At 43.6% G+C, this 27381-nt stretch overlaps 1 protein-coding gene across 1 annotated transcript; it reads right to left on the bottom strand.

The window, feature by feature from the left end:
* Nucleotides 1-25705: 25705 nt before the first annotated feature.
* LOC148522279 (olfactory receptor 5V1-like) lies at nt 25706-26653 on the bottom strand. The gene has a single exon (XM_088474197.1). The coding sequence runs from the start codon at nt 26651-26653 to the stop codon at nt 25706-25708; it is 948 nt and encodes a 315-aa protein (XP_088330323.1).
* Nucleotides 26654-27381: the final 728 nt, after the last annotated feature.

The following is a 27381-nucleotide window of genomic DNA, read 5'->3' as shown; positions in this document are numbered from 1 at the left end:
CTGCGCCCCCTATATGGTTTGGTGTGTGAGGTTATTTGTGTTGCCTAAATACAGATGACTCTTGATACACTACGCTCTCAAATCTTTTTCTGTGGTCCACTTCCGTACTCTTTACACTGCTTGATGCATCAACCCCTTAGGGGGTCTATGTACTAAGCTTTGGAGGGAAATAAAGTGGACGGAGATCAACCAATCAGCTCCTTTCTCTTTACAGGCTGTGTTTGAAAAATGACATTTAGGAGCTGATTGGTTGGTACTTTATCTTTATCCACTTTTTATTTTTTCCAAGGCTTAGTACTGTATATTGTCCCCTCAGTCTGATAAATATCTTATATGTCATCCCAAAGCTTATTCCTCCTCTGCAATCCCATCTCTTCTGACATTCTTTGTGCCTTAGACCTGCTCGCTACCACAATATCTTGGACCAGGATGAGCTCTTTCTTATACATGTTAAGATTAGGAAAGCGCTGAGACAACCATGCAAGATACAGAAGAGTGACAGTCGGTGAGGTGATGATGGAGAGGGAAAGGTCAGGGAGGAGAAGTAGGTTTGTGTATCATCAACATACAGTACAGGAGCTGATGAGATTACCAAGTGAGGAGGAGTATATGCACAGAATGAAATTATTCTTATTGACCATTAATTATTTTTTAATTAATGATCTATACTTATAATAAGTTGTAATGGTTGTGTCTGTACATAGATTTTTTTTTTGAGAAATGTACTTCCTGGGACTGTGAATAAACTATGGAGGCCAAAAAAAATTCTGAATTTTTGTTTATTTGTTCTTTTGTTCCGGCATCACGCAAAAACTAAATTTTCAATATTGTATAGCTTAGTCACCTACAAAGAAACTGAGGTTTGTATTATCCAAATGTGACATCTGGGAGAGGAGCAATAAAGGAAAAACCAGACACTTGACACTCGGCGAGTGCAGTGTGCAGGCTCCCCAAGCCAAAAATGACTAGATGTATATAAATATAATTTTTTGGGACAAATATACTTTTAAGGATGGTCCTCGTCCTTCTTTTCTTCCACCATCAAGGTGCTCACTCAAAGGGCTAACAATATTACTGCAGTAATCAATAAGAGTCCAAATTAAGAGGGCACACTTTTCAGATCAGTATTAGAAAAAATTATTCCTTTTAATGCATTCAAAGACAGGACATCTTCATCACCACCCAGTGTGAAATACGTTTAACTCCTGGCACATGTTGGTATTGTGCCAATAAGATAGTAACAATGCAGATAAATCATCCTCCAACAATGTAACATGGTGTCATCACCAAATATTAGCAAACTAGCCATGTATTAATAATCAATCCATAATGCTGTTTCAGTCAATCATTTGATACTCATTCAGTAGACTGAATGAGTTAAACTTATTTCACACTGGGTGGTGATGAAGATGTCCTGTCTTTGAAAGCATTAAAAGGAATAATTTTTTCTAATACTGATCTGAAAAGTGTGCCCTCTTAATTCGGACTCGTATATACAGTATATACATATATATATATATATATATATATACATATATATATATATATATATATTATATATATATATATATATTTATATAGTTACTGTACATATATTGCACACCCGAATGCAAGTAGTTATTTTTATATATATAACATGTATGTATAACATGTAGAAGGGCACTCATGGATCAAATATTCCAAATGCTGGGGTACCATCCTAGAATAAATATATCCAACAGATGTCCATAAGTCATGGAACAGGTGGCACTCCAACGGACTTTAAATATGCAAAATGGATTTTTATAAAATAAAATCCATTTCGCATATTTAAAGTCTGTTGGAGTGCCACCTGTTCCATGACTTATGGACATCTGTTGGATATATATATATATAGCAAGCAAATGACGGTGACACTCCCAATAAAGCAGTTACAAAAACCGGGTCAATAGACCACAAATATTTATTTCAACGTTTCAGTCCTTGCGGACCATTGTCAGGAAAAGCATGAATACATAAAACAGGCTTACCTAAATATACAAGAAGACACCATGAGTGTACACCCCGCCGGGGCCGGACTGGCCATCAGGCACTTCTGGCAAATGCCAGAAGGGCCGATGGGCAGTTGGGTCAATGCGGATGAGCACAGGGTTACCGCCGGCACTGCGGCGTTCACCCTGTTTTTTTACATTCACCACGGCTGCATCATTGCGAAATGATGTCATGAAGCGGCCACGTCATGACATCATTACGCTGCTGGCGGTCATGTGAATCTGTGCTGCTGGAAACTATTTAGCCAGCTCCTGTGAGCTGGCATCTTGCTGCGCTGCCCGCTGTTATGTGCGGGCGCTTCATTACGCGGCCGCATCATGACGTGTCCGTGTCATGACGTTATGATGCGTCGGCCAGGTTTGAAGATGCACGGCGGGGGCCAGGGGTTATCAACACTGAAGGGCTGCTCAGGAGGCTGCCGTGTGAGTGCTCTGTGCTGCAGCAAGTGTGTGGGGCCAGCAGAAAGAACAGCAGCAGGTCAGTGCTCCCATCCCAGTGTTTTACCCCTTCTCCAACCAAGTGTTCCCCAACATTACTGACCCCCCATCCCAGTGTCTCAAATCCTGCAAGCCCAGTGTCTCCCTCCTTCCCTCTCCAACCATCCCACTGCACCCATCTCACTGCCCCACCTAGAACCCCCAAGCCAGTCACAGTGATGTCCCTCATTCAGCCTAGTGTTCCCCCCTACCAACTTTCTCTCAGCCCTTTCCCTTCCTGCCCAGTCCCCCTATCCACAGTGACCCCCCATCAAGCGCAGTGTTCCCCACTATCTCACTGACCCCTCATTGCAGTGCCTCCCACCCTGCCTGCCTAGTGTCTCTCCCCTTCACTCCCCGATCAGCCCACTGTCCCATCTAACTGCCCCTCAGCAAGAACACCCAGACAGTCCAGTCAGTGCCCCCTCTCATTCAGCCCAGTGTACCCCCTTTTCCAGCCTAGTGTTCCCCCCTCCCACCACCATCTCACTGCCCTCTTCCCATCTAGCCCAATGCTCTCCTATATATCACCCACTGCCTCTCCCCATCACCCATTGCCAGGCATCACCCACTACCGCTCCCTGTCACACACTGCCTTTCACCATCATACTCTGTCACCTACTGCCTCCCCTCTGTCACCCATTTCATGGTGTCGCCCACTGCCTCTCCCTGGTGTCGCCCATTGCCTCTCTCCATCACTTATTGCCTCTCCCTGTCACTCTTTACCTCTCTCTACATCGACCACTGCCTCTACCCGATACCCTCTCCCTGTCACCCACTGCCTCACCACCTCCCACTATCTTTTTCTATCACCCACTGCCTCACCCTATGCCTGTCTCCCTCTGCCTCTTCTCAGTGTCACTATCTCCCTGTCACCCTCTACCTGACATTGCCAACTGCCTCTCCCGGTCAGCCTCTGTCAGCCGCTGCCTCTTCCCGTCAGCCTCTTCCTGTCCCCTGCATCTCCCACTGCCTCTTTCCTCTGTCAACTACTGCCACTCAGCAGCATCGCCCACTGCCTATCAAACACTGCTAGAGGCAGTGGGTGACACGAAGCGGGTGACACTGGAATGTAATCCAGGTAATACATCCAAGTGACAGCATACTTACACTGTTCCATCTGTAATTATGGCGGTAGGAGTTGTTTAGGCAGCAAGAGTCAAAGTAAGAGCAGCAATATTTTGTCCTGTAAAATCTAGATGTGTACCAGATAGCCTTACAAACTTTTACTAGAGTAAATATTGCTACCATGTATAGTGTTCCTGCTAGGCTGTTTCAGCGGGGCACCGCGCCCTGCCCTATTTCTGAAGGGCAGAAAGCACCCTGCCCTCCAGCGCGGTGCCCCATTGAAACAGCCTGTGGGTTCTGTCCTCCACCCGCGGGCCGCAGTGTCCCACGGGTTGGGAAAACGGCAGAGCAGCGGTCACCATTGGTGAATGGATGCCGGGAGCAAGCGCCCGGCATCCATTCACAGTGACCGTGGCGCTTGGTGACAGCCCAGTATGTCCGTAAGTGATGGGCACACCCCCAAAAGTGACGAAAAGGGGACGTGTTGTAAACACACGCCCCCTATTTGGGCGAGCGCAAGCTTTCCCTAGCTCTAGGTCCAGCTCCCTGTCTGCCGCTGGACCTAGAGTGAACACTACATGTACATCATATATGAGCCCAAAAGTGATAGCCCACGTTTTACTAGCACCAGCATGTTTTTTGTGCATGAAGTCCACAGCAGGTGGGCCTGTGTGCTTTAAATGCCAGGGCTGATTTTTAGTCCCAGTCCGGCCCTGCACCCCACCATCCTCCCGAGGCTGAGCCTGACGTCATCACTGAGCACCGGACAGCAAGTGCGACGTCCGGCAGTAGGCTCATCATGGCAACACTGTAAACAATCAATAACAGTGAAGCCGTCACCAGTGTATATAAACATGACAAGAGTACTAAAAGCAAATGTACAATACTAGCAGCTAGAAATAGAACCTAAAGATATGTATGAAATACTCCAGAGAAACAATAAATGTAAAAAAAAATTTAAAATAGGAATATATCAAAAGCATGAAAAGAACACGAGGAAAACTAATTAAAGCATGTCAGAGATAAAGTTTCATTCAACCCATTCGGCTGTACTGTGTTTAAGCAAAAGATCCAGCGAGCTTCCGATTGTAATAATAAATTAGACCTATCACCACCTCGTTTATTGTCATGATTGTGGTCAATCATTTTATAGCATAGTGTAGCTGCCATCTAAGTTTTGGACAGGTTAGAACGAATATGTTCTGGTTTGTCACATTCATTAATACAGGATTCCACAATGTTGGTAAATCCTTTGATGGTAATGTTGTTGAATTGGGGTCAAATGAAGATTTGGTTTTTATTGGACAAAAATTAGTGTTGGAGGAGGAGTTGTCTGACTTATTGCCGAAGAATTCCTTAAGATGTAACTGTCTGTTAAATCTGCTAAGATCAATACGGCTTTGCAAAGAATTATGTTGTACAGTGGGTACAAAATTTAAGCCCCGCTATAATACCCTGCATTCATCCACAGAGAGTGTTCATGAAGAGAGGTTATAAATTATTTTCTCTTTCTTGGCGCTGCTCTTTTTTTGCCTTTCACATTGTCCTCCTCTCCTGGTAAAGGTTCTACAGGAGGGTCTTTTTTGGTTCTGGTAATCACCCCTAAAGGGGGCCTGTGTGAGGGGCCTGTACCGGCACATTCTGCATCACTTGTTTGTCCCCCACTCGAGGTATCAGTATCCAGTGGGAATCGTTTATTGTCAGGAATGTGGTCAATCATTTTATAGCATAGTGTAGACAAATTGTGTCTACACTCCCTGAAATGACGGAGGTCATGGGGACCCGTTTGTGGGGGTCTACGGCCTGTTGGATTATTAGCCCAAGAGTATACTCTCTTCTCCTCGTAATCCCTATTAACAAGGGTTAGCTTGTTCTGTTTAAATTTAAATCTTTTTTGTATGTTTCAGTTTGGGTTTGTAATTTATTGAGCTAATCACAAATACTATCACCCACTATTTTAGGTAAGTGGGTGGTTTCAAAAACTTTGATTTTGTCCCTAATAATTTCCTATTCCCGAGCAGTATTAGATCAAAAGAAGCTTTGTTGGGGGGCCGTGGCCTGACTAGCAAGTGGAGAGGCTGTGTTTGTTTGGAGCTCCTCAGAATCCACTTCAATTTACCTCAGCATTGCTGCCATGTTTGTCTCAGCGGACCCCTTCATTCCTTCTGACCTCCTGCCACTCTACTGAACCTCTACCTGAGCTCTGGGAGCGATCTCCGGCTCCAGCAGCTTCACGGCCTACTTCTCCTCCAGAAGCCGGGGGCTCAATTTTGGAGCTTCGCAGATCGGCGGCGCCACGGCCAATTCTGACTGCCGCCACGCTACTTTCCGGGCCCCCCCCTGAAGTCCACTGGCAGTGTGGGGATCTGCGGAGGGGTGTTCTATAACCCGGTGACCCCTTAAAAGAAATCGCGTCTGGAGCCGCAAATCGCTGGAGGCCACCGTCTTGAAGACGGCCCTGGAGACTGGCCTGCGCTTCAGAGCACGCTAGACCACTCACAGCATACCCTGGTCCCCTTCTCCCTGCTGTGCTATCTCTCCCCTGCTGGATCTGCTCCTCTGACCTGCTCTGCAGCGTGTGGGTCCCCAGGTGACTCACCCTCCCTCCTGCTGGACCTCCTCTCCACTCTAATTCTCTCCCCTTGTGTGCTGGCCACTTTGGATTGAGAATCCTTATAACACTGGGAATCCTTTTTGCAGTCTGTGGTCCACCAACTACATTAACCTACACAGCGATCTAACGTCAAGGGTCGTCCTCACCCCGGTCACATCGTTTTGGCACCTGCTACTAACCAGAAGGGTAAGTGCATTCACAATATACTGAACATTTGATTATATAAAAAGTGATTTTATTGGGGACGTGGCTTAGCAGGCAAGCTAAGCAGACGTGGATAAGTGCAGATCCTGACTCACCCATGCTTTACATCATAAAGACCATACCCCTTCTTATGAAGACCGCATCTGATAGAGGTTCCTAAACCCTTTCATTCTCCGACGCCACTGGCCGGGCTGAAAAATAACTTTGAAGTGAGTACACATATCCGACTCCTGCGGAGCCTCACTGCCGCCTATAAACCGCTCTGTGATACTGAGATAAATGTGTATACAATTTGAAGCAAAAGTGAGTGTTGGGGTAGTGCCCTCTTGTGGTTCTCTTCTAGACAAAGGCTGCATAACTCCGCTCTGTGCATATCTGCAGATGCCCACTATCTCGAGTCCTCTGTCACTGTTCAACTAGGCTAACAGAGTCCTTCCAGTCATCATACTCACCCCTGACTACCGACCCCCCTACCGCCACTATGAACAGGTCAAATACTAATACCAGAAAACATGTGGGTAGTGATATCTCCCAACATTTTCCTAAAGGTGACAAGTCCTTGGTGGCTGCCAACCCTCCTTCTCCCAGTCCACCCCATGCAGAGGGAGAGGATACACCTTCAGCTCTATCCACAAAAGAGGACATTATGGCACTGCGATCCCTTATCACAGATTTTAAAGAATCTCTAGAATCCAAGCTGGATAAAGCAGTCTCCTCGATCAAATCAGATCTATCCTCACTCTCTACAAGAACCTCTAAATTAGAATCCCGCCAAGACACCCTTCAAAAATTCCAAAACAAGACTCATAGGGACATTGATCACATTGTCCAGGATCTCGCTAATCTCCGCACCAAGAATGAGGATCTGGAGAATCGAGAAAGATGAAACAATCTCTGCATACGAAACATCCCAGAAACGGTGTCCCCGGATAATTTAGATAATTATCTCCACAACGTGTTCTCCTCCATTCTCCCTAACCTAAGCCCTCATCAGCTGCCCCTTGAAAGAGCCCATCGAGCCCTAAGACCTAAACCAAGAGATGGTGAACCCCCAAGGGATGTAGTCATACGCTTCCTAAGCTTTAAGGATAAAGAAAGAATCTTGGCCCTGACACATGGAAAACCCCACATTCTCTATGATAACATCAAATTACAATTCTTCCAAGATCTAGCCCCCATTACAATTTTGAAACGCAGAGAACTTCAAGATCTAACGAGGGCACTATGAGTACGGGGGATCCGTTACCGATGGGGTTTCACCTTCAAACTAATGGTTGACTTCAACGGCAAAACAATTATCATCAGAGACCCTAAAGAAGGCAAAGACTTTCTTTCCCATCTGGAAGACTCTGGCCCCCCTCCAACCGCTTCAGAGGACATATAATGTGAGTAAGGTTATATGCTGCTGTTCCTTCCCATTTGGGTTTACCCATGATAACTGGACACTCTTCTGAGAAACATCTTACTATATAGCAGAGACTACCCTTCTCCGTCATAAGATCCTCGTCTTGGCCCTGAGTCCCTACACAGATGGGCATTTCATATCCTTTTTTTCAGTCATATTACTATGTATTATGATATTTGCACCTGCTTCATCTGTTCTACTGTTTCATAGTATTATGTTATGGCTATATGTTTATTTTATTTCATGTAGCTGTATCTTTAGTAGTTTATGACTCCATCGGGGCTACCTGAATGTTCTGCCCATCAGGATCCTGCACATGGGTTTCACGCAAGTAATATTGCCCCATTCTTTTTGTGCACCTAGGAATATCTGGTGAATATACAATATACAATTGTAAAGTGCAACGGAATATGCTGCGCTATATAAGAAACTGTTAATAACTGTTAATAATATATTTGAATTGTTTATACATGTTATATGTTTATTTATAATTGACATTATAATTTGTAATTGATAAGTATAACCTCATCTGGGCTTTTCAACTGTATGCTTTCTCTCCCCCCTTCTGATAACTCACAATGACATCTCTGCAATGCTTACTAGGTCTCTATCTACTCCTACTACACAGCCACAAATCGAGGGCCAAGGCTCTCTGACACTCTCATTTCTTTCCTCTATACAAACTCAGTACTCTCTGTTATATGCAATTATTTGTTTTCTAATCTATTTTAATTAGTTACCTAAAGGTAGTTCGGATTCGCCTCCCTACTACCTTCTTGGACTGCTTAGTCCCACTTTCCGAGTGTGTTTTCCCCTGCTGGACACGGGAAATCCCCACCCGGTTCTCTCCCCCTTATCTGCCACTCTTTTAACCCCTTCCCATTTCTCCTTCCTTCATTCTTCTCTCTCTATTCTCCCCCTTTTTTTTATTTTCTTTTACCCTCTGCCCCTTAGCGAATTGGGAATTCCCCACCTACATTATTATCCACACTGAGTATTGCATCCCAACCAAATGTCGCTAACTTTTGCTTCCCTTAACTCCAAGGGCTTTGACTTTTGTTGCATGAGGCTGTATTTAGGTTTAGAGATGAATTTCTAGACATTTTTCTGTCCGAATGCCAAATTCTTCCATCTGCCCAAACACGACTGTCTTCAGCGACAAAACATCCTCCACTTCATGTTTTCCATTCGTTGACTTCCTGTGTTTACATTTCATCTGAGAGCTGATTGGTGGACAAATGCTCATACTTAAAATGTGTTAGAACTCCATAAGGCCCTCAGTAAAGTATGTGCTTTATATTATGTTTTCATTCTAACGTAAAACCTATTTATCGATTACTTTACAGAATGAAGATAATGCAGACGCTCTCCATTATACCGATTATATTGTTGCTGGCAAATATACGGCTTGGCACATCTCTCAACCCAAATGACCCCAATGTCTGCAGTTACTGGGAAAGGTAAAAAGAAAACAAGGCTTTTACGTTGGGGCCATGCATTCTGCTCTGCTTGTAGAGCCAGTGTAATTCATACCATAGTGCTATCATCACACAGAGAGGAAACAGCTGGCCACGCTAGTCTTCCTGCTTCCGGCTTTGTCATTGGATCACTCTGGCTTAATAAACTTGGTTTATGTCCTCTAAAGGTTGACGGCGTCATACACTGTACGTTACATGACAATAGCGGCAATTTACAGTAAATATCTACAGTTTTAGCAATAACGTGCTGTTTATTAAGCTGTGTTAGGAGATAAAGTGAACGGTATTAAAAAGGTACCAGCCAATCAGCTCCTAAACTACCATTTTTCAAACACAGCCTCTGACATGGCAGCTGGGAGCTGATTGGCTGGTACCTTCTTAATACTGTTCACTATCTCCTAATACAGTTTAGTAACTAGACCCCATAGTTGCCTTTTTATCAAAGCAAGCCATTCTCCCACATAAATCTGGGCAATAGGAATGTTTTTTTGGGAATGTTTTTTTGGGGAATGGGAAAGTGGATTTCCTGAAAGGAAGGATGCACTCGCCGCTTTAAAACAATGTTTAGGATTTATTCATCTTAGAGCATCATTGTGGAATAGATTTAAATCTGGACCTTTCTCAAGACCTCAGTTCAACAAAGTCACAATGTATGGAATTTAGACAGCTGATGTAACAATATCTCCACTCCACTGTATTAGCGGCATGTGGTAACCAGGGGTGGTCTCAATATAATGATACAGGAGCGTAGCAAACTAGAGACTCTAATGTACTTGTCTTCTTGCACAGTTGTGCACCGGGGCCTCACACTTCTCTTTCTACTCTGGTTAGAGCCTGTTTGTGCTGTTCTCTGAAGGGAGTAGTACACACCGTTGTAGGAAATGTTCAGTTTCTTGGCAATTTCTTGCATGGAATTAGCTTCATTTCTAAGAACAAGAATAGACTGTCGAGTTTCACATGAAAGTTCTCTTTTTTTGGCCATTTGGAGAGTATAATCGAACCCACAAATGTGATGGTCCAGATACTCAACTAGCTCAAAGGAAGGCCAGTTTTATAACTTCTCTAACGAGCAAATCCATTTTCAGGTGTGCTAACATAATTGCACAAGGGTTTTCAAGGGTTTTCTAATCATCCATTAGTCTTCTAACGCGCTTAGCAAACACAATGTACCATTAGAACACTGGAGTGATGGTTGCTGGAAATGGGCCTCTATACATTTATGTAGATATTCCTTTAAAAAACAGACATTTGCAGCTAGTATAGTCATTTACCAAATTAACATTGTATAGAGTGTTTTTCGGATTAATTTAATGTTATCTTCATTGAAAAAAACAGTGCTTTTCTTTCAAAAATAAGGAAATTTCTAAGTGACCCCAAACTTTTGAACGGTAGTGTATATCTCAAGATCTATTTTGTAAAACAATCCAGCTATATATTAAGCACTAATCAAGCAGCTTATCTTGACTCATGAAGTTGCAGTATACATGTCAATCCAGTAGATGGTGCATAAAAGACAAATACTACATATCATAGAGTCGCTACTAATGTTACTTGTAACCTTTCAGCATGACCATAGGTTAAGTATCTGCGGATTTGAGATCTACAAGATAAGATTTTTTTGACTAAAGTGAACTTAGACTGGACTGTGAGATTGATTGCCCCTTGAATTGGATTTTGTGGTTTACATAAAAAATAGAAAACTGTGGATTCTTAATGTTTACAAAGATATTGTGTGATCAATGTCTACAATCTACAATATGCATCACAATATTAGATGCCACTGCTGTTTTTGTAAAATTAGTTACGCTGAGCAATGACATCTACGCGAGCAAAGCTGCAGGCAAATGCTAGTGGACAAATAGTTTTAATGCATGGAAACAGCTTTCCATGTTTCAAATCTTTTGGTTCTTCAAGGAAGTACAGTAACTAATAACTTCTGGGCTGCAGGGGGCCATGCTGAGTCTAGAATATCATCATCTTTCCAATAGTCCTAGTGCATTCATGTGTAACTACTGCTTATACAAGACACTTTTATTTACTTTCATTAAAAAACACATTTAAATAAATTTAATGACTTGTGGATTAGAGGTGGAGAGTGTCATTAGGTGACTGGGTGACAGAAATAAGAGGTGAACAAATAATAATTATTGTACAAGAAAAAGTATCTGGACTTAAATAAATTCAAATATTTCACATTTGTATCATCTCAGCAAAGTAATTTTACATTATATATTATTAGTGTGCGGTTGTGCCCTTACACGAAGACTGCCTCATAGAAAAACTAATTCCTCCATGTAATTTTTAAGAGTAGGGCATGGTGCTTGAGAGGCTATGTTCCAAAAAGCATCAGAGATATTGAGATGAAAATGCTGCATGTCAAATTTGACAAAAAAAAAATTAAAAATAAATGAAATTCTGATGCGTTTCTTCACTTACTGTTTTGCAAAATTACACAATTTTTCAGTGTTTTTTTTTACATTTATGAAAACATAAGTCAAAGCACAGATTGTCTTGAGTTTTGCAAGAATCCTATCTTTGGGGGGAGATTTTTGAGAAAGTTACTGATTTTTTTTTTACAATTTGTTAAAATATGTCCCATTTTAAAGCCAGGGCATTTCATAACATTGTCCATGACAAATGGGCCCTACATGGGTGTACTTGCTTCACATGGGAATACAATATGGCACACGTGCTTCCGTTTACAAGTTTTCTTCTTTGATCAGGAGGGGAATAGCCAAATGTTTCATAAATGGGAACTAGTGAGTGTGTTGAGGTTGCAGGGGGCAAACTGTCACAATATTATATCTGGCATTCCTATTTTGGCATATAATATGTCTGTGGGGTGTCATGTTTTGGGGTGTCCCTTACTTTTTGATCCTGTGTCTGCACCTGGTCCATTTTTGCTCTGCCTGTTGCCAAGACTCTGATTGTGGCTCAATCTTTAGCTGATATTGGGTCAGGATTTCATGGTCCCCCAGTTGGATCAGTGTCTGGGATCCAGTATAATGAGGTGCTCTAACAGTGCAGAGATATAGGGAATATCATATGTACGTGCAATCTGTGCAGTGGCGACACCAACACAAAGGCCTGGATTGTGGCTCCCATATAGTCCAGGGCATATAAACAATGTGGAATCCTGGTGTAGTGTAGCGAAAGTCAGGAGCTGATTTGGGTGCTTTGCTATAGGCTGTTCATGGTCTAATGGGAGCAGAGTGTATATGTGAGGTGATATGCTTGAGGGTGAGCTGAGCGGAGGTGAATAGAGTGGGTGGAGGATGTGAGCAGTACTGGAGTTTGCAGAGTCGAGATGAGTTGGTTGATGTGCTGGAGCTTGAGCAGGGACTAGAGGGAACAGAACAGTACTGGATAGTGAGCAGGGACTGAAGGTGAGCATAGCCTAGGGGAGTGGGGATAAGCACTGGAAGGTGAGCAGGACTGGAGGGTGCAGAGAGGAGTGGGGGAATGTGCTAAAGGGTGAGCCAGGACTGAAGGTGAGTACAGTAGAAGTAGTGGGAAGTGGTGGTAAGCACTGGAAGGTGAGCTGGAGAATGTAGAGCAGAGCTGAGTGGGGTGAAGTGCTGGATGTGTGCGGTACTGGATTTTGCAGAACAGAGGTGAGTGGGTTGATGTGTGAGTGTTGAGCAGGGACTGGGGAGCAGAGTAGAGGTGAGTAAGATGGTGTTGGAAGGCTAGTGAGACTGGAGAAAACAAAGTGGAGGTGAGAGTATTGACATGTTGGAAAGTGAGCAGGGACTGAAGGGAGCAGAGGTGAGTGAGTGCAAATGCTGGAGGGTGAGTTGGGATTGGAATGAACAAAGCAGAGGTTAGTGGGAACTGGAAATATGAGAGCAGATGTGATTAAGGTGAAGTGCTGCAGGGTGAATGTGGATTGGAGCAGAGAGCAGGTGAATGGGGGGGACTGGAGAAAGCAGAGCTGTATTGGGTGAAGTGCTGGAGAGTGATTGGGGACTGATTTAATAGAAGAACAGCCCGAGATAGTGGTAATGATATACTTATATCAGTGGGACTATAGCAATCCTGATAGTAGGACATACTGGTACACTGATATATAAACAGCAGATTAGGAGTAATGGAAAATCAGTGGACAGTAAAACATTTCTATACCGTATGACAATAGCAGCAAGTGCAATGATCTGAATCTAACAACCAGCTGCCTGAGATACTGTATTGCTGAGGGAGCGGCAGATAGAAATATACTTTGTAGATTTGTCCAGCGGAGGATGTGTGACAAATTGAATGAATGAGACAGCTGGTTACTTCTTCCTCTCAGGATGACTGATCCACTGACAACTGTAAGGAAAAACTACAGTTTTATTACTTATTAGACTTATGCAGGGGCGGATTGGCTGTTGAATTCAGCTGGAGTTTTCCCGGTGGGCCGGACCGTTTTGGGGCCAATGGAATTAATTATAAAAATTTTTAATATTTTTTTTTTAATACATGTCCATGGCAGCACTAATCAGGAGACAGCTGAAACGGACTTTGATTTACTGATGGTGGCTGACCTTTCACTCCCAAGGACCAGCCACCCATTGCTATGCTTCATGATCAGCCAAGCCCGCCTCTTCCTGATTCTGTGCTCACCACTATTCCTGATGGATTGTGCGCTGTCTGTCACAGTCAGACCATCCCCCCTGGTACAGCAGCCTGGCCGCCAGTCCCTTCTGCAGCGCCCACAGCCCTTCCGGAGCTCCCCTTGCCCGGCAGTCAGAGCAGCATGCAACATAGGTCCAGAGCTCTCCTTGTGGCTGCAGCTGCTGCATCTTCACCCCCTCCAGCTCCGTGAACTCAGCAGCACACCGGCCAGACAGCGGCCCTCACCCTCAGCACTAGGTCCACAAGTGGGGTGATGTACATGGTCAGCCAAGGTGGGAGATGGGGGTTAGAGTAGAGGTCATGGCTGCTGGAGCTCAGACTCACACACTTACACTGACCAGGGGCCACTCTCACACTGACCAAGCACTGCCACTCTCACACTGACCAGGGGCCACTCTCACACTGACCAGGCACTTACACTCTTACACTGACCAAGGGCCACTCTCACACTGACCAGGCACTTACACTCTCACCAAAGGCCACTCTCACACTGACCAGGCACTTACACTCTCACACTGACCAGGGGCTACTCACAATCTGTCGCACTGACCATGGTCACACTGACCAAGGTCCACTCACACCCTGTCACACTGATCAGGGGTCACTCACACACTGACCGGGTCCAATCACACACTGTCTCCCACTCCAGGGGCCTATCACGGTCACACACAGCCTCAGCAGCACTACTGCAGGAACCCGGGGGATATACATTGTCTCCTTTCTGTGGCTCCGGCCTCTCCTGACCAATCACCGTACTCCGATATGCTTACACCTTCAGGAGGTGGCAGCTTGCTCATACATGTTGGGGCTGCACTGTGTTGCCGAAGAGAAGGAGAGCAGCTGGAGGCGCACAGGCAGGAGACATGGATGGTAAGTATTGCTTGCTACTGGAGACACAAGAGAATGGGGCCGGATAGATACATATGGAGGTGGGGCAGAGGAGATGGAGTTAGGGAAGTTTATTATATACCATTAGACATGATAACAGAATCATACATAGTAGGTCTGCCTCAAAGTCTCAAGAAGTAGATATATGTATCTGTTGATTGGGTTTTAAATGTATCTGTATTTGATTATGTTGATGTTTTGCACCTGACGGGAATCAGTTGCTTACTAAAGAGGGTATATATACCCAGTTAAGTCATACAGACAGTCACCTTTGACAGAGCTTCACAGGACAGAAACGAAACGCGTTAGTTGGGCTTCCCCATACAAGCAAGGCCTTATTGCTGACCACTGTGGAATACTTGGACCAGGACTGGACTAGTGGCATTATTCAATTTGGACTTCACCCTGGATGCCGTTATCCTCCAACCTTCTGTGTCCTCCACTACAAGACACCACATACCTGGTGAGGACTTACCCTTGTGAATTTTTCCAGTTATCAACATATGGGACTTTCCCTACAGTGGTTATAGATATGGTAACTACCATATGTGTGGACTATGCCTCTATATTGAATGGAGCTTTACAATCACTGACTCTTCAGCCATTTTCTAGTTCACTCCATTCAAAAAAGGGACAAGTTATAACACACTTAGTGGTCTATGCATTAAGCTTACTGGACATGATGGTCCTTAACGTTACAGCTGATGTGATGAATTGTTTTTAGATACAACTTTGTGCAGTTGTACTATATTATATCTATACAGATTCCTTTATTATTTATTACATTTACTGAATTAATGTTATAATTGAATATCATGTATTGAATTAGCACTGCAATTCCTTTGTTTTGTAATTTTAGCTCTATTGGAGTAGACTACTCCTTTATTTATGGCAGCAGCTTTAGAACAACATCCCACAGGTGCACCTCATTTTGTACCTTTGGTAATAACTCCTGTTTAGCCTTATGTCTTGCCTACCAACAAGTTACTTTCCATGTAATAATGGTAAACAATATAATGGAGAGGTATTAACACGATGACATGTGCTAACACTATACATAGACATTAGAAGTTAAATATATGACACCCTGATTGAAATAGATTAATTTGATGTGAAGGATACACTTCATAATCCATTGGGGGAAATGCGGAGAGAGAAACAGTCCTTAATAACTGTATACAAATAAAACTTTAATAATCTCATTATAATTACTGAAAAACTGAATTGTTTCATATGGTGCTGATGCAGAGTTTTATTTCATGGATGGATGTTGCTATTGTTAGCACTGCACATGGTCTATAGCATAGGGCATGCCACTATGAGCTACTACTGGCGAATCAGAGTAGTACACGGATTACATGCATCTCCACTAGTTGCTGAAGGAGGGTAACTCAGTAATAACAGGATTTACGCACATAGGTTATCTTGGCTAAATGTTGCCATACATGGAAAGACTACAATTCAAACCAGCCAGCTGGTATGAACGATAGTCGCTAAGTGGGAGTAAATGACCGATTGCTACAACACTCTCAAAAACATCCAAAAATGGTTGATCTTAATAAGATGCAGAAATCAAACCAGTCTGATGTCATATAAGATTTTTTTTATTTACTTATTTTTTACTTTTTTAATATATATTTTTTTTTATTTACATTTTTTTTATATTTAATATTTGATTTATTTTATGTTTCATTCTATTTTCTCTGCCTGTTTTAACAAAACAAGTAATTGGACAGTGCAAGGGGGTACATTTGCTTCCCTCAGCGGCTGACCCTGGCCCCTCCAACAAGCCTTATCTCACTAATCAGTACCTGCCCCCCCATCCTCCCCTCTTAATGCCCCTGACACTGACTATAATACAGTGATTAATTTTATATATTGAATTTTAAAACACAAACTTCTTCAGCATATGAAGGCTTATTGATTCATTGAAGTTCCATTTTGGGATATAATCGCAATAACAGTAAGTTCTTATAGTCTTAATTATACCTGCTAAATGATCTTATGAGAGTACTGTAAAATGATCATAGTTATGATGCAATAGCTAGTGTATTACTGTGCAATTCAAATAATTGGTGCTTGTATAAAAATAAACATACAATCCGTACAGGGCTTGAATAAAATCAGTTACCAATATTTTATTAAAAAGACCAGTACTAGCAACATATTTTAGGAATCTATAGACCATACATTAGTTGTAACAGTCAATAAATAAATTGTCACTAATTTTTTTTATTATCATATTTTTGTATAGACAATTTGATGATAACCTAATTATTTAAATTAAGTTACAATTAAATGTAGTTTTAATAATTGTGGCTATGCAGTGTGACTTGTTACAGAATACTTATCATGTGCATATTTATATATCATACTATATGTATTCTGTAGAGCATCTACAGTGCCAGGTGAAAGAGGACAGTTTGGACTATTGATTTGTGCAATAGGAGTGATACTGGAATAAAGCAGAAATTACAATTAAATTGGTTTTCTATGCTGAATACATTAATTTGTTGAATCTGAAATAAATAATGTAGAAATGGAATTCCACAATTCTCAAATGTACTGCCGCTAAAGGGATTAATATCAGCTCTCTTCCCTACCTGCCAAATCCATTAATAATTTTCCACTACTCAAATACCCCTAATTATTAAACGCATCTTAAATTCACAAGTGGAAAGTTACTTTATGTTTACCCCTCTCACAATGCGTTTCGTGCACAGATCACTACAGACTATTAAAGAGACAGTACAGTAAGTGCTACATTTTTCTTTATTTGTGTTGTGTAGAGAAAAGTAACTGGGAAACACTGTCTACTATTATATTCTGTCTGTTATTTATTTTGTGCCGCTCCCATTTGCCCCTTTAAGGTTATAAGAGAGTAATGACCTTCATTATGAATTATGGAAGAGAAGGGGCTTAGATGAACAGGGAAGGGCTGCTACAGTACATAGTTGGACATATGCCCTATTGCAGAGCATGGGTGCATGAGTGGGATGTATAGTATGAAGCCTTCTAAAGAGTGGACAAGTGGAGAAGTTGCCCATAGCAACCTTCTAGCTAGCATTTATCAAGTACATGCTATAACATGATAGATACAGTAGAGGTTTATTTTTACACATGCATATAAAGTGGGAGCATCCAAGTAGCATTCAATTCTGCACCAGGCCTGGAAGGTGAACGTTTAGAATACACTAGGGGTGAGCGGGTTCGGATTTCTGAAATCCGAACCCCCCCGAGCCCCCTCGATCCGAGGCCGATCCGAGTCAGGCTCGACTTTTCCCACCTGACTCGGATCTGAAATCGAGGCAAAACGTCATCATCCCGCCTTCCGGGTCTCGCGGGTTTTGGATCCTATATAAGGTACCCGCGTCGGCGCCATTTTCTCACTCGGCAGTGGACAGTGAAGAGGGAGGGTGGGAGTTAGGGCTGGCTGGGCTGTGTAGTGTACCGTAGTGTAGTGCAGAGTAGTGTTGTGCTGTGCTGTGCTGCGCTGTGCTGCTGTTGTCCATAGGGGCTGTGCCCACTACTTCAAAGTCCATAGGGGCTGGCTGTGTTGTGCTGTGCTGCTGTTAATAGGGGCTGTGTCCACTACTTCAAAGTCCATAGGGGCTGGCTGGACTGTGTTGTGCAGTCAGTTCTCCATAGGGGCTGTGTCCACTCCAAAGTCCTGTGCAGTGTCCCAGTCCTAAAGGGGTGCTGTAGTGTTGTCCAGGGGGTGCTCTGTCCATCAGGGGTGCTCCCCCCAAGTGCTAAAAAAATAATATTTTTTCTGTGTTTGTGAATTGTGTGCGCAGTAGCCGCACGTGCATCAACAAAGTAGTGCCAAGCGTGCGCCTGTGTCATAAGTAAAGGGCCAGCTGGCTTGACCGTTAAAGGGTGCTGTAACCCCCAAAGTACACTACAAACCAACTAACAAAATATTTTTTCTGTGTATGTGAATTGTGTGCGCACTAGCCGCACGTGCATCAACAAAGTAGTGCCAAGCGTGCGCCTGTGTCATAAGTAAAGGGCCGGCTGGCTTGACCATTAAAGGGTGCTGTAACCCCCAAAGTACACTCTAAACCAAAAAAATATATATTTTCTGTGTTTGTGAATTGTGTGCGCAGTAGCCGCACGTGCATCAACAAAGTAGTGCCAAGCGTGCGCCTGTGTCATAAGTAAAGGGCCGGCTGGCTTGACCGTTAAAGGGTGCTGTAACCCCCAAAGTACACTCCAGTCCAAACCAAAAAAAAAATTATTTTCTGTGTTTGTGAATTGTGTGCGCAGTAGCCGCACGTGCATCAACAAAGTAGTGCCAAGCGTGCGCCTTTGTCATAAGTAAAGGGCCGGCTGGCTTGACCGTTAAATGGTGCTGTAACCCCCAAAGTACACTCCAAACCAAAAAAATATATATTTTCTGTGTTTGTGAATTGTGTGCGCAGTAGCCGCACGTGCATCAACAAAGTAGTGCCAAGCGTGCGCCTGTGTCATAAGTAAAGGGCCGGCTGGCTTGACCGTTAAAGGGTGCTGTAACTCCCAAAGTACACTCCAGTCCAAACCAAAAAAAAAATTATTTTCTGTGTTTGTGAATTGTGTGCGCAGTAGCTGCACGTGCATCAACAAAGTAGTGCCAAGCGTGCGCCTGTGTCATAAGTAAAGGGCCGGCTGGCTTGACCGTTAAATGGTGCTGTAACCCCCAAAGTACACTCCAAACCAAAAAAAATAATATTTTCTGTGTTTGTGAATTGTGTGCGCAGTAGCCACACGTGCATCAACAAAGTAGTGCCAAGCGTGCGCCTGTGTCATAAGTAAAGGGCCGGCTGGCTTGACCATTAAAGGGTGCTGTAACTCCCAAAGTACACTCCAGTCCAAACCAAAAAAAAAATTATTTTCTGTGTTTGTGAATTGTGTGCGCAGTAGCCGCACGTGCATCAACAAAGTAGTGCCAAGCGTGTGCCTGTGTCATAAGTAAAGGGCCGGCTGGCTTGACCGTTAAAGGGTGATGTAACCTCCAAAGTACACTCCAGTCCAAACCAAAAAAAAAATATTTTCTGTGTTTGTGAATTGTGTGCGCAGTAGCCGCACGTGCATCAACAAAGTAGTGCCAAGCGTGCGCCTGTGTCATAAGTAAAGGGCCAACTGGCTTGACCATTAAAGGGTGCTGTAACCCCCAAAGTACACTCCAAACCAAAAAAATATATATTTTCTGTGTTTGTGAATTGTGTGCGCAGTAGCCGCACGTGCATCAACAAAGTAGTGCCAAGCGTGCGCCTGTGTCATAAGTAAAGGGCCGGCTGGCTTGACCGTTAAAGGGTGCTGTAACCCCCAAAGTACACTCCAGTCGAAACCAAAAAAAAAATTATTTTCTGTGTTTGTGAATTGTGTGCGCAGTAGCCGCACGTGCATCAACAAAGTAGTGCCAAGCATGCGCCTGTGTCATAAGTAAAGGGCCAGCTGGTTTGACCGTTAAAGGGTGCTGTAACCCCCAAAGTACACTCCAAACCAAAAAAATATATATTTTCTGTGTTTGTGAATTTTGTGCGCAGTAGCCGCACGTGCATCAACAAAGTAGTGCCAAGCGTGCGCCTGTGTCATAAGTAAAGGGCCGGCTGGCTTGACTGTTAAAGGGTGCTGTAACTCCCAAAGTACACTCCAGTCCAAACCAAAAAAAATATTATTTTCTGTGTTTGTGAATTGTGTGCGCAGTAGCCGCACGTGCATCAACAAAGTAGTGCCAAGCGTGCGCCTGTGTCATAAGTAAAGGGCCGGCTGGCTTGACCGTTAAAGGGTGCTGTAACCCCCAAAGTACAGTAAAAAAACCAAAAAAAAAAATATTTTCTGTGTTTGTGAATTGTGTGTGCAGTAGCCGGACGTGCATCAACAAAGGAGCAGCGCCAAGCGTGCGCCTGTGTCCCATAAGTAAAGAGCCGGCTGGCTCATTTCTTAAAGGGTGGTGTAACCCACAAAGTGCACTACTCTCCAGCAAAAATAAAAAAATATTTTCTGTGTTTAGCTGCACGTATATATCAAATCGATATAACATAAATGGAGGACCAAACTTTCTCCGATAAAAATAAAATAGAGAAAGATCAAGAACCACTTCCTCCTAGTGCTGAAGCTGCTGCCACTAGTCATGACATAGACGATAACATGCCATCAACGTCGTCTGCCAAGGCCGATGCCCAATATCATAATAGAGGGCACATACAATCCCAAATGACAAAGTTCAGGAAAATGACCTTGAAAAAAACATTTAAATCAGCTGAAGAGAAACGTAAACTTGCCAATATGCCATTTACGACACGGAGTGGCAAGGAACGGCTAAGGTCGATCCCTAGTATGTTCATGACTAGTGATTCAGCTTCACATGACGATGGAAGCCCTCCTCCCACTAAAAAAATCAAAAGAGTTAAGCTGGCAAAAGCACAGCGAAGAACTGTGCTTTCTAAGAAGATATCACAAATCCCCAAGGAGAGTCCAAGTATGGTGGTGGTTGCGATGCCTGACCTTCCCAGCACTGGACGGGAAGAGGTGGCTCTTTCCACCATTTGCACGCCCCCTGCAAGTGCTGAAAGGAGCACCCACAGTCCACTTGCTGATATGCAAATTGAAGATGTCACTGTTGAAGTACAACAGGATGAGGATACTGGTGTAGCTGGCGCTGAGGAGGAAGTTGGCGAGGAGGATTCTGATGGTGATGTGGTTTGTTTAAATCAGGCTCCGGGGGAGACAGTTGTTGTCCGTGGGATGAAAAAGCCCATCACGGTCATGCCTGGGCAGAAGACCAAACATTCCACCTCTTTGGTCTGGCAATATTTCTATCCAAATCCGGACAACAACTGTCTTGCCATATGTACCATATGTAAAGGTGAAATAAGTAGGGGTAGGGATGTCAACCACCTAGGAACATCCTCCCTTATACGGCACCTGCAGCGCGTTCATAAAAAGTTACTGTCAAGTTCAGAAACTTTGGCTAAGACCGTAAGCAGTCCAGGGACACCTAAATCCCGTTGTCCTGTTGTATCCAAGCGCCTGCAAACCACACCGTCAACTCCCTCCTCGTCAATTTCCTCCTTAGTCAGGATCGGAAGTAGTCCTGCAGGCCATGTCACTGGCATGACTGACTCTCCTATCCGGGATTCCTCCGGAGGATCCTGCATTGCTACGCCTACTGCTGCCGCTGCTGCTGTTGCTGCTGCTGGGAGTTGTTCATCATCCCAGAGAGGAAGTAGGAACACCACTACTTTTACTAAACAATTGACCCTCCAACAGTCCTTAGCGAGGAGGATGAAGTACGACAGCAGTCATCCTGAAGCAAAACGTATAACTGAGGCCTTGACTGCTATGTTGGTGTTAGACGTGCATCCGGTATCCGCCATTAGTGCAGTGGGATTTAGACAATTGATGGAGGTAGTGTGTCCCCGGTTCCAAATCCCGTCTAGATTCCACTTCACTAGGCAGGCGATACCGAGACTGTACAGAAACGTCAGAAAAAGTGTCCTCAGTGTCCTGAAAAATGCCGTTGTACACAATGTCCACTTAACCACGGACATGTGGACAAGTGGAACAGGGCAGACTAAGGACTATATGACTGTGACAGCCCACTGGGTAGATGTATCACCTTACGCAGCAACAGCAGCAGCGTCACCAGTAGCAGCATCTCAGAAACGCCAGCTCGTTCCAAGGCAGGCTACGCTGTGTATCACCGGTTTCAGTAAGAGGCACACCGCCGACAACCTCTTAGAGAAACTGAGGGAAATCATCGCCCAGTGGCTTACCCCACTTAGACTCTCCTGGGGATTTGTGATATCTGACAACGCCACCAATATTGTGCGGGCATTACATCTGGGCAAATTCCAGCACGTCCCATGTTTTGCTCACACAATAAACTTGGTGGTGCAGAATTTTCTGAAAAGCGACAGGGGCGTGCAGGAGACGCTTTGGGTGGCCCGAAAAATTTCTGCCCACTTTCGCCATTCAGCGACTGCGTGCCGAAGACTGGAGTGCCAGCAAACACTCTTGAACCTGCCCCGCCATCACCTGAAGCAAGAGGTTGTGACGCGGTGGAACTCAACCCTCTATATGCTTCAGAGGATGGAGGAGCAGCAAAAGGCCATACAAGCCTATACATCCACCTATGACATAGGCAAAGGAGGGGGTATGCACCTGACTCAAGCACAGTGGAGAATGATTTCCGTGTTGTGCAAGGTTCTCCAGCCCTTCGAACTTGCCACACGTGAAGTCAGTTCAGACACTGCCAGCTTGAGTCAGGTCATTCCCCTCATCAGGCTTTTGCAGAAGCAGCTGGAGAAAGTGAAGGAGGAGCTAAGACGGAGCAATTCCGCTCGGCATGTGGGACTTGTGGATGAAGCCCTTCATTCGCTTTGCCAGGATTCCAGGGTGGTCAATCTGTTGAAATCAGACCACTACATTTTGGCCACCATGCTCGATCCTAGGTTTAAAGCCTATGTGGTGTCTCTCTTTCCGGCCGACACAAGCCTGCAGAGGTGCAAAGACCTGCTGGTGAACACACTGTCAGCTGAAGCGGAACGTGACACGTCAACAGCTCCTTCTTCATTTTCTCCCGCAACTGGGGCTGCCAGGAAAAAACTTAGGTATCCTAAGCAACCCGCTGGCGGTGATGCAGGGCAGGCAGGACCAAGTTTGGACATCTGGTCCGGACTGAAGGACCTGGCAACAATTTCTGACATGTCTACTGTCACTGCATATGATACTGTCACCATTGACAGAATGGTGGAGGATTACATCGGTGACAGCATCCAAGTAGGCATGTCAGACAGTCCATACCTGTACTGGCAGGAAAAAGAGGCAATTTGGAGGCCCCTGTACAAACTGGCTCTATTTTACCTGAGTTGCCCCCCCTCCAGTGTGTACTCCGAAAGAGTGTTTAGTGCAGCCGGGAACCTTGTCAGCGAAAGGCATAGGAGGTTGCTTCCACAGAATGTGGAGAAGATGATGTTCATCAAAATGAATTATCAGCTCTTCCAGGGAGACCAGCCTCCAGAACGTACAGAGGGACCTGTGGTGGTGGATTCCAGTGGGGACGAGTTAATACTCTGTGAGGATGAGGATGTACACAACACTGAAGAGGGTGAGGAATCGGTGGATGAGGAGGATGAGGATGACATCTTTCCTCCGTAGAGCCAGTTTGTGCAGGGACAGATTAATTGCCAGCTTGTTTTGTGGGGGCCCAAACAAACCAATCATTTCAGCCACAGTTGTGTGGCAGACCCTGGCGCTGAAATGATTGGTTTGTTAAAGTGTGCATGTCCTGTTTATACAACATAAGGGTGGGTGGGAGGGCCCAAGGACAATTCCATCTTGCACCTCTTTTTTTTCTTTGCATTATGTACAGTTTGGGGCCTAGTTTTTCAAACTGCCATCCTGTCTGCCACTGCAGTATCACGCCTAGATGGGTCACGTGTTTGTGCCGCCCACTTGTGTCGCTTAGCATAGTCATCCAGCTACCTCGGTGCAACCTTTTGGACATAAAAACACTATTGTGAGGTGTGAGGTGTTCAGAATAGACTGGAAATTAGTGGAAATTAAGGTTATTGAGGTTAATAATAGCATAGGAGCAGAAAAACCTACAAATTCTGTGATTTTAGCTGTTTTTATGCTTTTTTTCAAAAAAATACAGATCCAAAACACAAAACTCAGAACCCAAAACACGGAAGGGTGGTTTTGGCAAAACCAATCCAGATCCAAAACACGAAGAAAGATCCAGATCCAAAACCACAACACAAAACACGAAAAGTGGCCGGTGCACACCCCTAGAATACACACATATTTGTGGGAGGTCTTAAATGAAAAGACAACAAATGCAATAGCAGAGCTTCAAATTGCCTGTTTAACTGCTTTTTGCAGCATGTACTGTCACCTCACTTAGATAATTAATAGATGAACAATTACATATATATAAATCGAGTTAGTGTGCTCAACTGACATTTTTTTTTCTTCTAAAAACTGCTCAGAAATTGTCAGTTTTTTTATGAGTAAATTAGGTGAGGAACATCTATTTCAACTTATCCAAAATGATTTCATTAAATAAAAAAAGATTTTAATTTTAATATTTGTAAAGAAATTGGTTAATCAATTTTTTCCCAGCGGTTGCTAATCTCTGCAGCCACTGGGTGGGGGATCCTGCTTTGCTGACTGATCAGCAGTGGACGGCGGCACAGCAGATACTAAGGGTGGGTCTCAGAGGGACCGGTAGGTCCCTCTGAGAGCAGCAGTTTTGGGAATATCCTTTTCTTGCAGCCGCCCTTACTGTTTATCTGACTGTCGAAATTTTGCGATCAGATTAGATAAAGAACTGCCTGGTGTGGTCGGAAAATTGCGACCATGCCAGGCAAATGGTCAAAGTAGAATTGTGCGCTGAACCCTGTGTTTTGGTTTTGGATCTGGATACATCTTCATGTTTTGGTTTTGGTTTTGCAAAACCACCCTCAAGTGTTTTTTTTAAATAATAAAACATTTTTAAAAACAGCTAAAATCTTGTAATTTTTACAACCCAAAACCCAAAATTTAGATTTAAAATCCTAATTCCGAACCGCTGGAAGATCAGAACCATGACTCTGATTATCCAGATCTCCTCAGGAGATTGGAAGTGCAACTTGGATCTATCCAGATTCACAAAATTTGAGTGGATTCGAATTTCTGGAGAACTGAACCCACACGTTACTACTTTAAAGTGTGTCTTTTTAAAAATGACAGCCCCTTTGTTTCTGTTCTATATACTGGCTCAAACATTGGAAGCCTTTCAACAAAATTCTTTGTACATTTCCCCCAAGATTGTATATACTTATTACTGTTTCGGCAGAGATAAGTCCACACTTTCATCAAAGTATTTATCATTGATCTGTAATAAAGAATGGCATCCATGATCCATTAAATAATTTGGATAAATATAATTTGGCACTCATGAGGAAAGTTGAGAATGGGTCTCTGTGATGAGCATCCTTCTCAGACTTCCCTTGACTTCATTGTTCCTTATACTGTAGATAATGGGATTGACCATTGGAGTGACCACAGTATACAGGATAGACACAGCCCTGTCCTTCTGTGGTGAATAACTGTTCAGAGGACGCAAATACATGAAGACAATGGCACCAAAGTAAAGACAGACCACTGCAAGATGGGAGGAACACGTGGAAAAAGCCTTGTGACTGCCTTTCGTGGAACGGATCTTCAGGATAGTGGAGATAATTTGAACATAGGACATGAGTGTCAGCAAAAATGCACAGAGGCCCACAATCCCTCCAGAGACATATACCGCTATTTCATTCATTAAAGTGTCCTTGCAAGACAGACGAAGTAAAGGAGGCATCTCGCAGAAATAATGGTTGACATGATTAGACCTACAATAGGGCAATTGAAAGGTAAAGAAGGCATGGGAGATAGAGTTTAGAAAATTTGCAACCCAAGTTCCAACGGCCATATGGATACATATTCGTTTGTTCATGATGGTGTTATAACGTAAGGGGTTACAGATGGCTATATACCTATCGTAGGCCATGATTGACAAAATAATACACTCTGTTCCTCCCAAAGATAAGTGAAAATACATCTGGGTTGCACATCCTAGGAAGGAAATGCTTTTGTCTTTAGCCAGAGTATTGATTAGGAGTTTTGGCACAATGGTGGATGAGAAGCAGAGATCAATGAATGATAGGTTAGAAAGAAAAAAGTACATGGGGGATTGTAATCGGGTGTCGATTCTCACTACTACGAGGATGAGAACATTCCCTAGGATGGTGACCATGTACATCACCAAAAATATTACAAAATACAAAGTCTGAAGGTAGGGATTGGTGGAGAGTCCGATGAGGATGAATCTCTTTGGAGAAGTGTGGTTCATGTACTCCATAACATTTATCAACATCAGCCTATATCAATAGACAAAAATGAAAAGTATGTTTTAGTATGTAACTACCGCATGTGTCCAGATAAAATGTTTTTAGCTCTAAATGGAAGTTATACATTTAGGTTCTAACCTTATATGGACGTACTGCACTGTGTTGTTTTTATAAATTCAAAGGCTTCAGCACTTCTACCTTGTAGGGTTTATACGTATACTGTATATACAATTAACTTTATAATATAGTGTGTGGTAGAATAATAACAAGAATTATATATACCATGTCTTCGCTTTTATCTGCTTATTTTTGATAACTGGCTATTCACCTGTCTTTAAGGTTTAAAGCTTTTGGAATATGTGTATACAGGTGGTGGTGGTATGGTAGAGTAGTTATTCACTACACCCGATAACTTGAGTCAACCAACAGCCCAGTACTTAACCAGTGGTGTGGTTTCTTCTGCAGCAGTGTGAAATTTACAGCCATACTCACAGTTATGAATACACAGACTTACAGTGACTGGCCAGAAGGGGAAGACTTTGGAGCAGTTGATCAGCTCAACATGTATTCTAATATTTGGCATTAACAATCCCTGTTCGTAATACAGCGTGTCTCTTGGCGTAGCTTCAGAAATGTCTTAGCAAACGGCAAAGAATTATAATTTTTTTGGAACTACTATGATTGAACTAAATAGAGATATTTTAAGCATTGCAAATGCTACTGAGGGTTTTTGAAGTTT

The sequence above is a fragment of the Taudactylus pleione genome, unplaced genomic scaffold (assembly GCF_031769625.1).
Source record: "Taudactylus pleione unplaced genomic scaffold, aTauple2 ptg000148l, whole genome shotgun sequence".
Taxonomy (NCBI): domain Eukaryota; kingdom Metazoa; phylum Chordata; class Amphibia; order Anura; family Myobatrachidae; genus Taudactylus; species Taudactylus pleione.
Note: the sequence above shows the minus strand (reverse complement) of the source record. Positions and strands in the feature narration are given on the sequence as shown.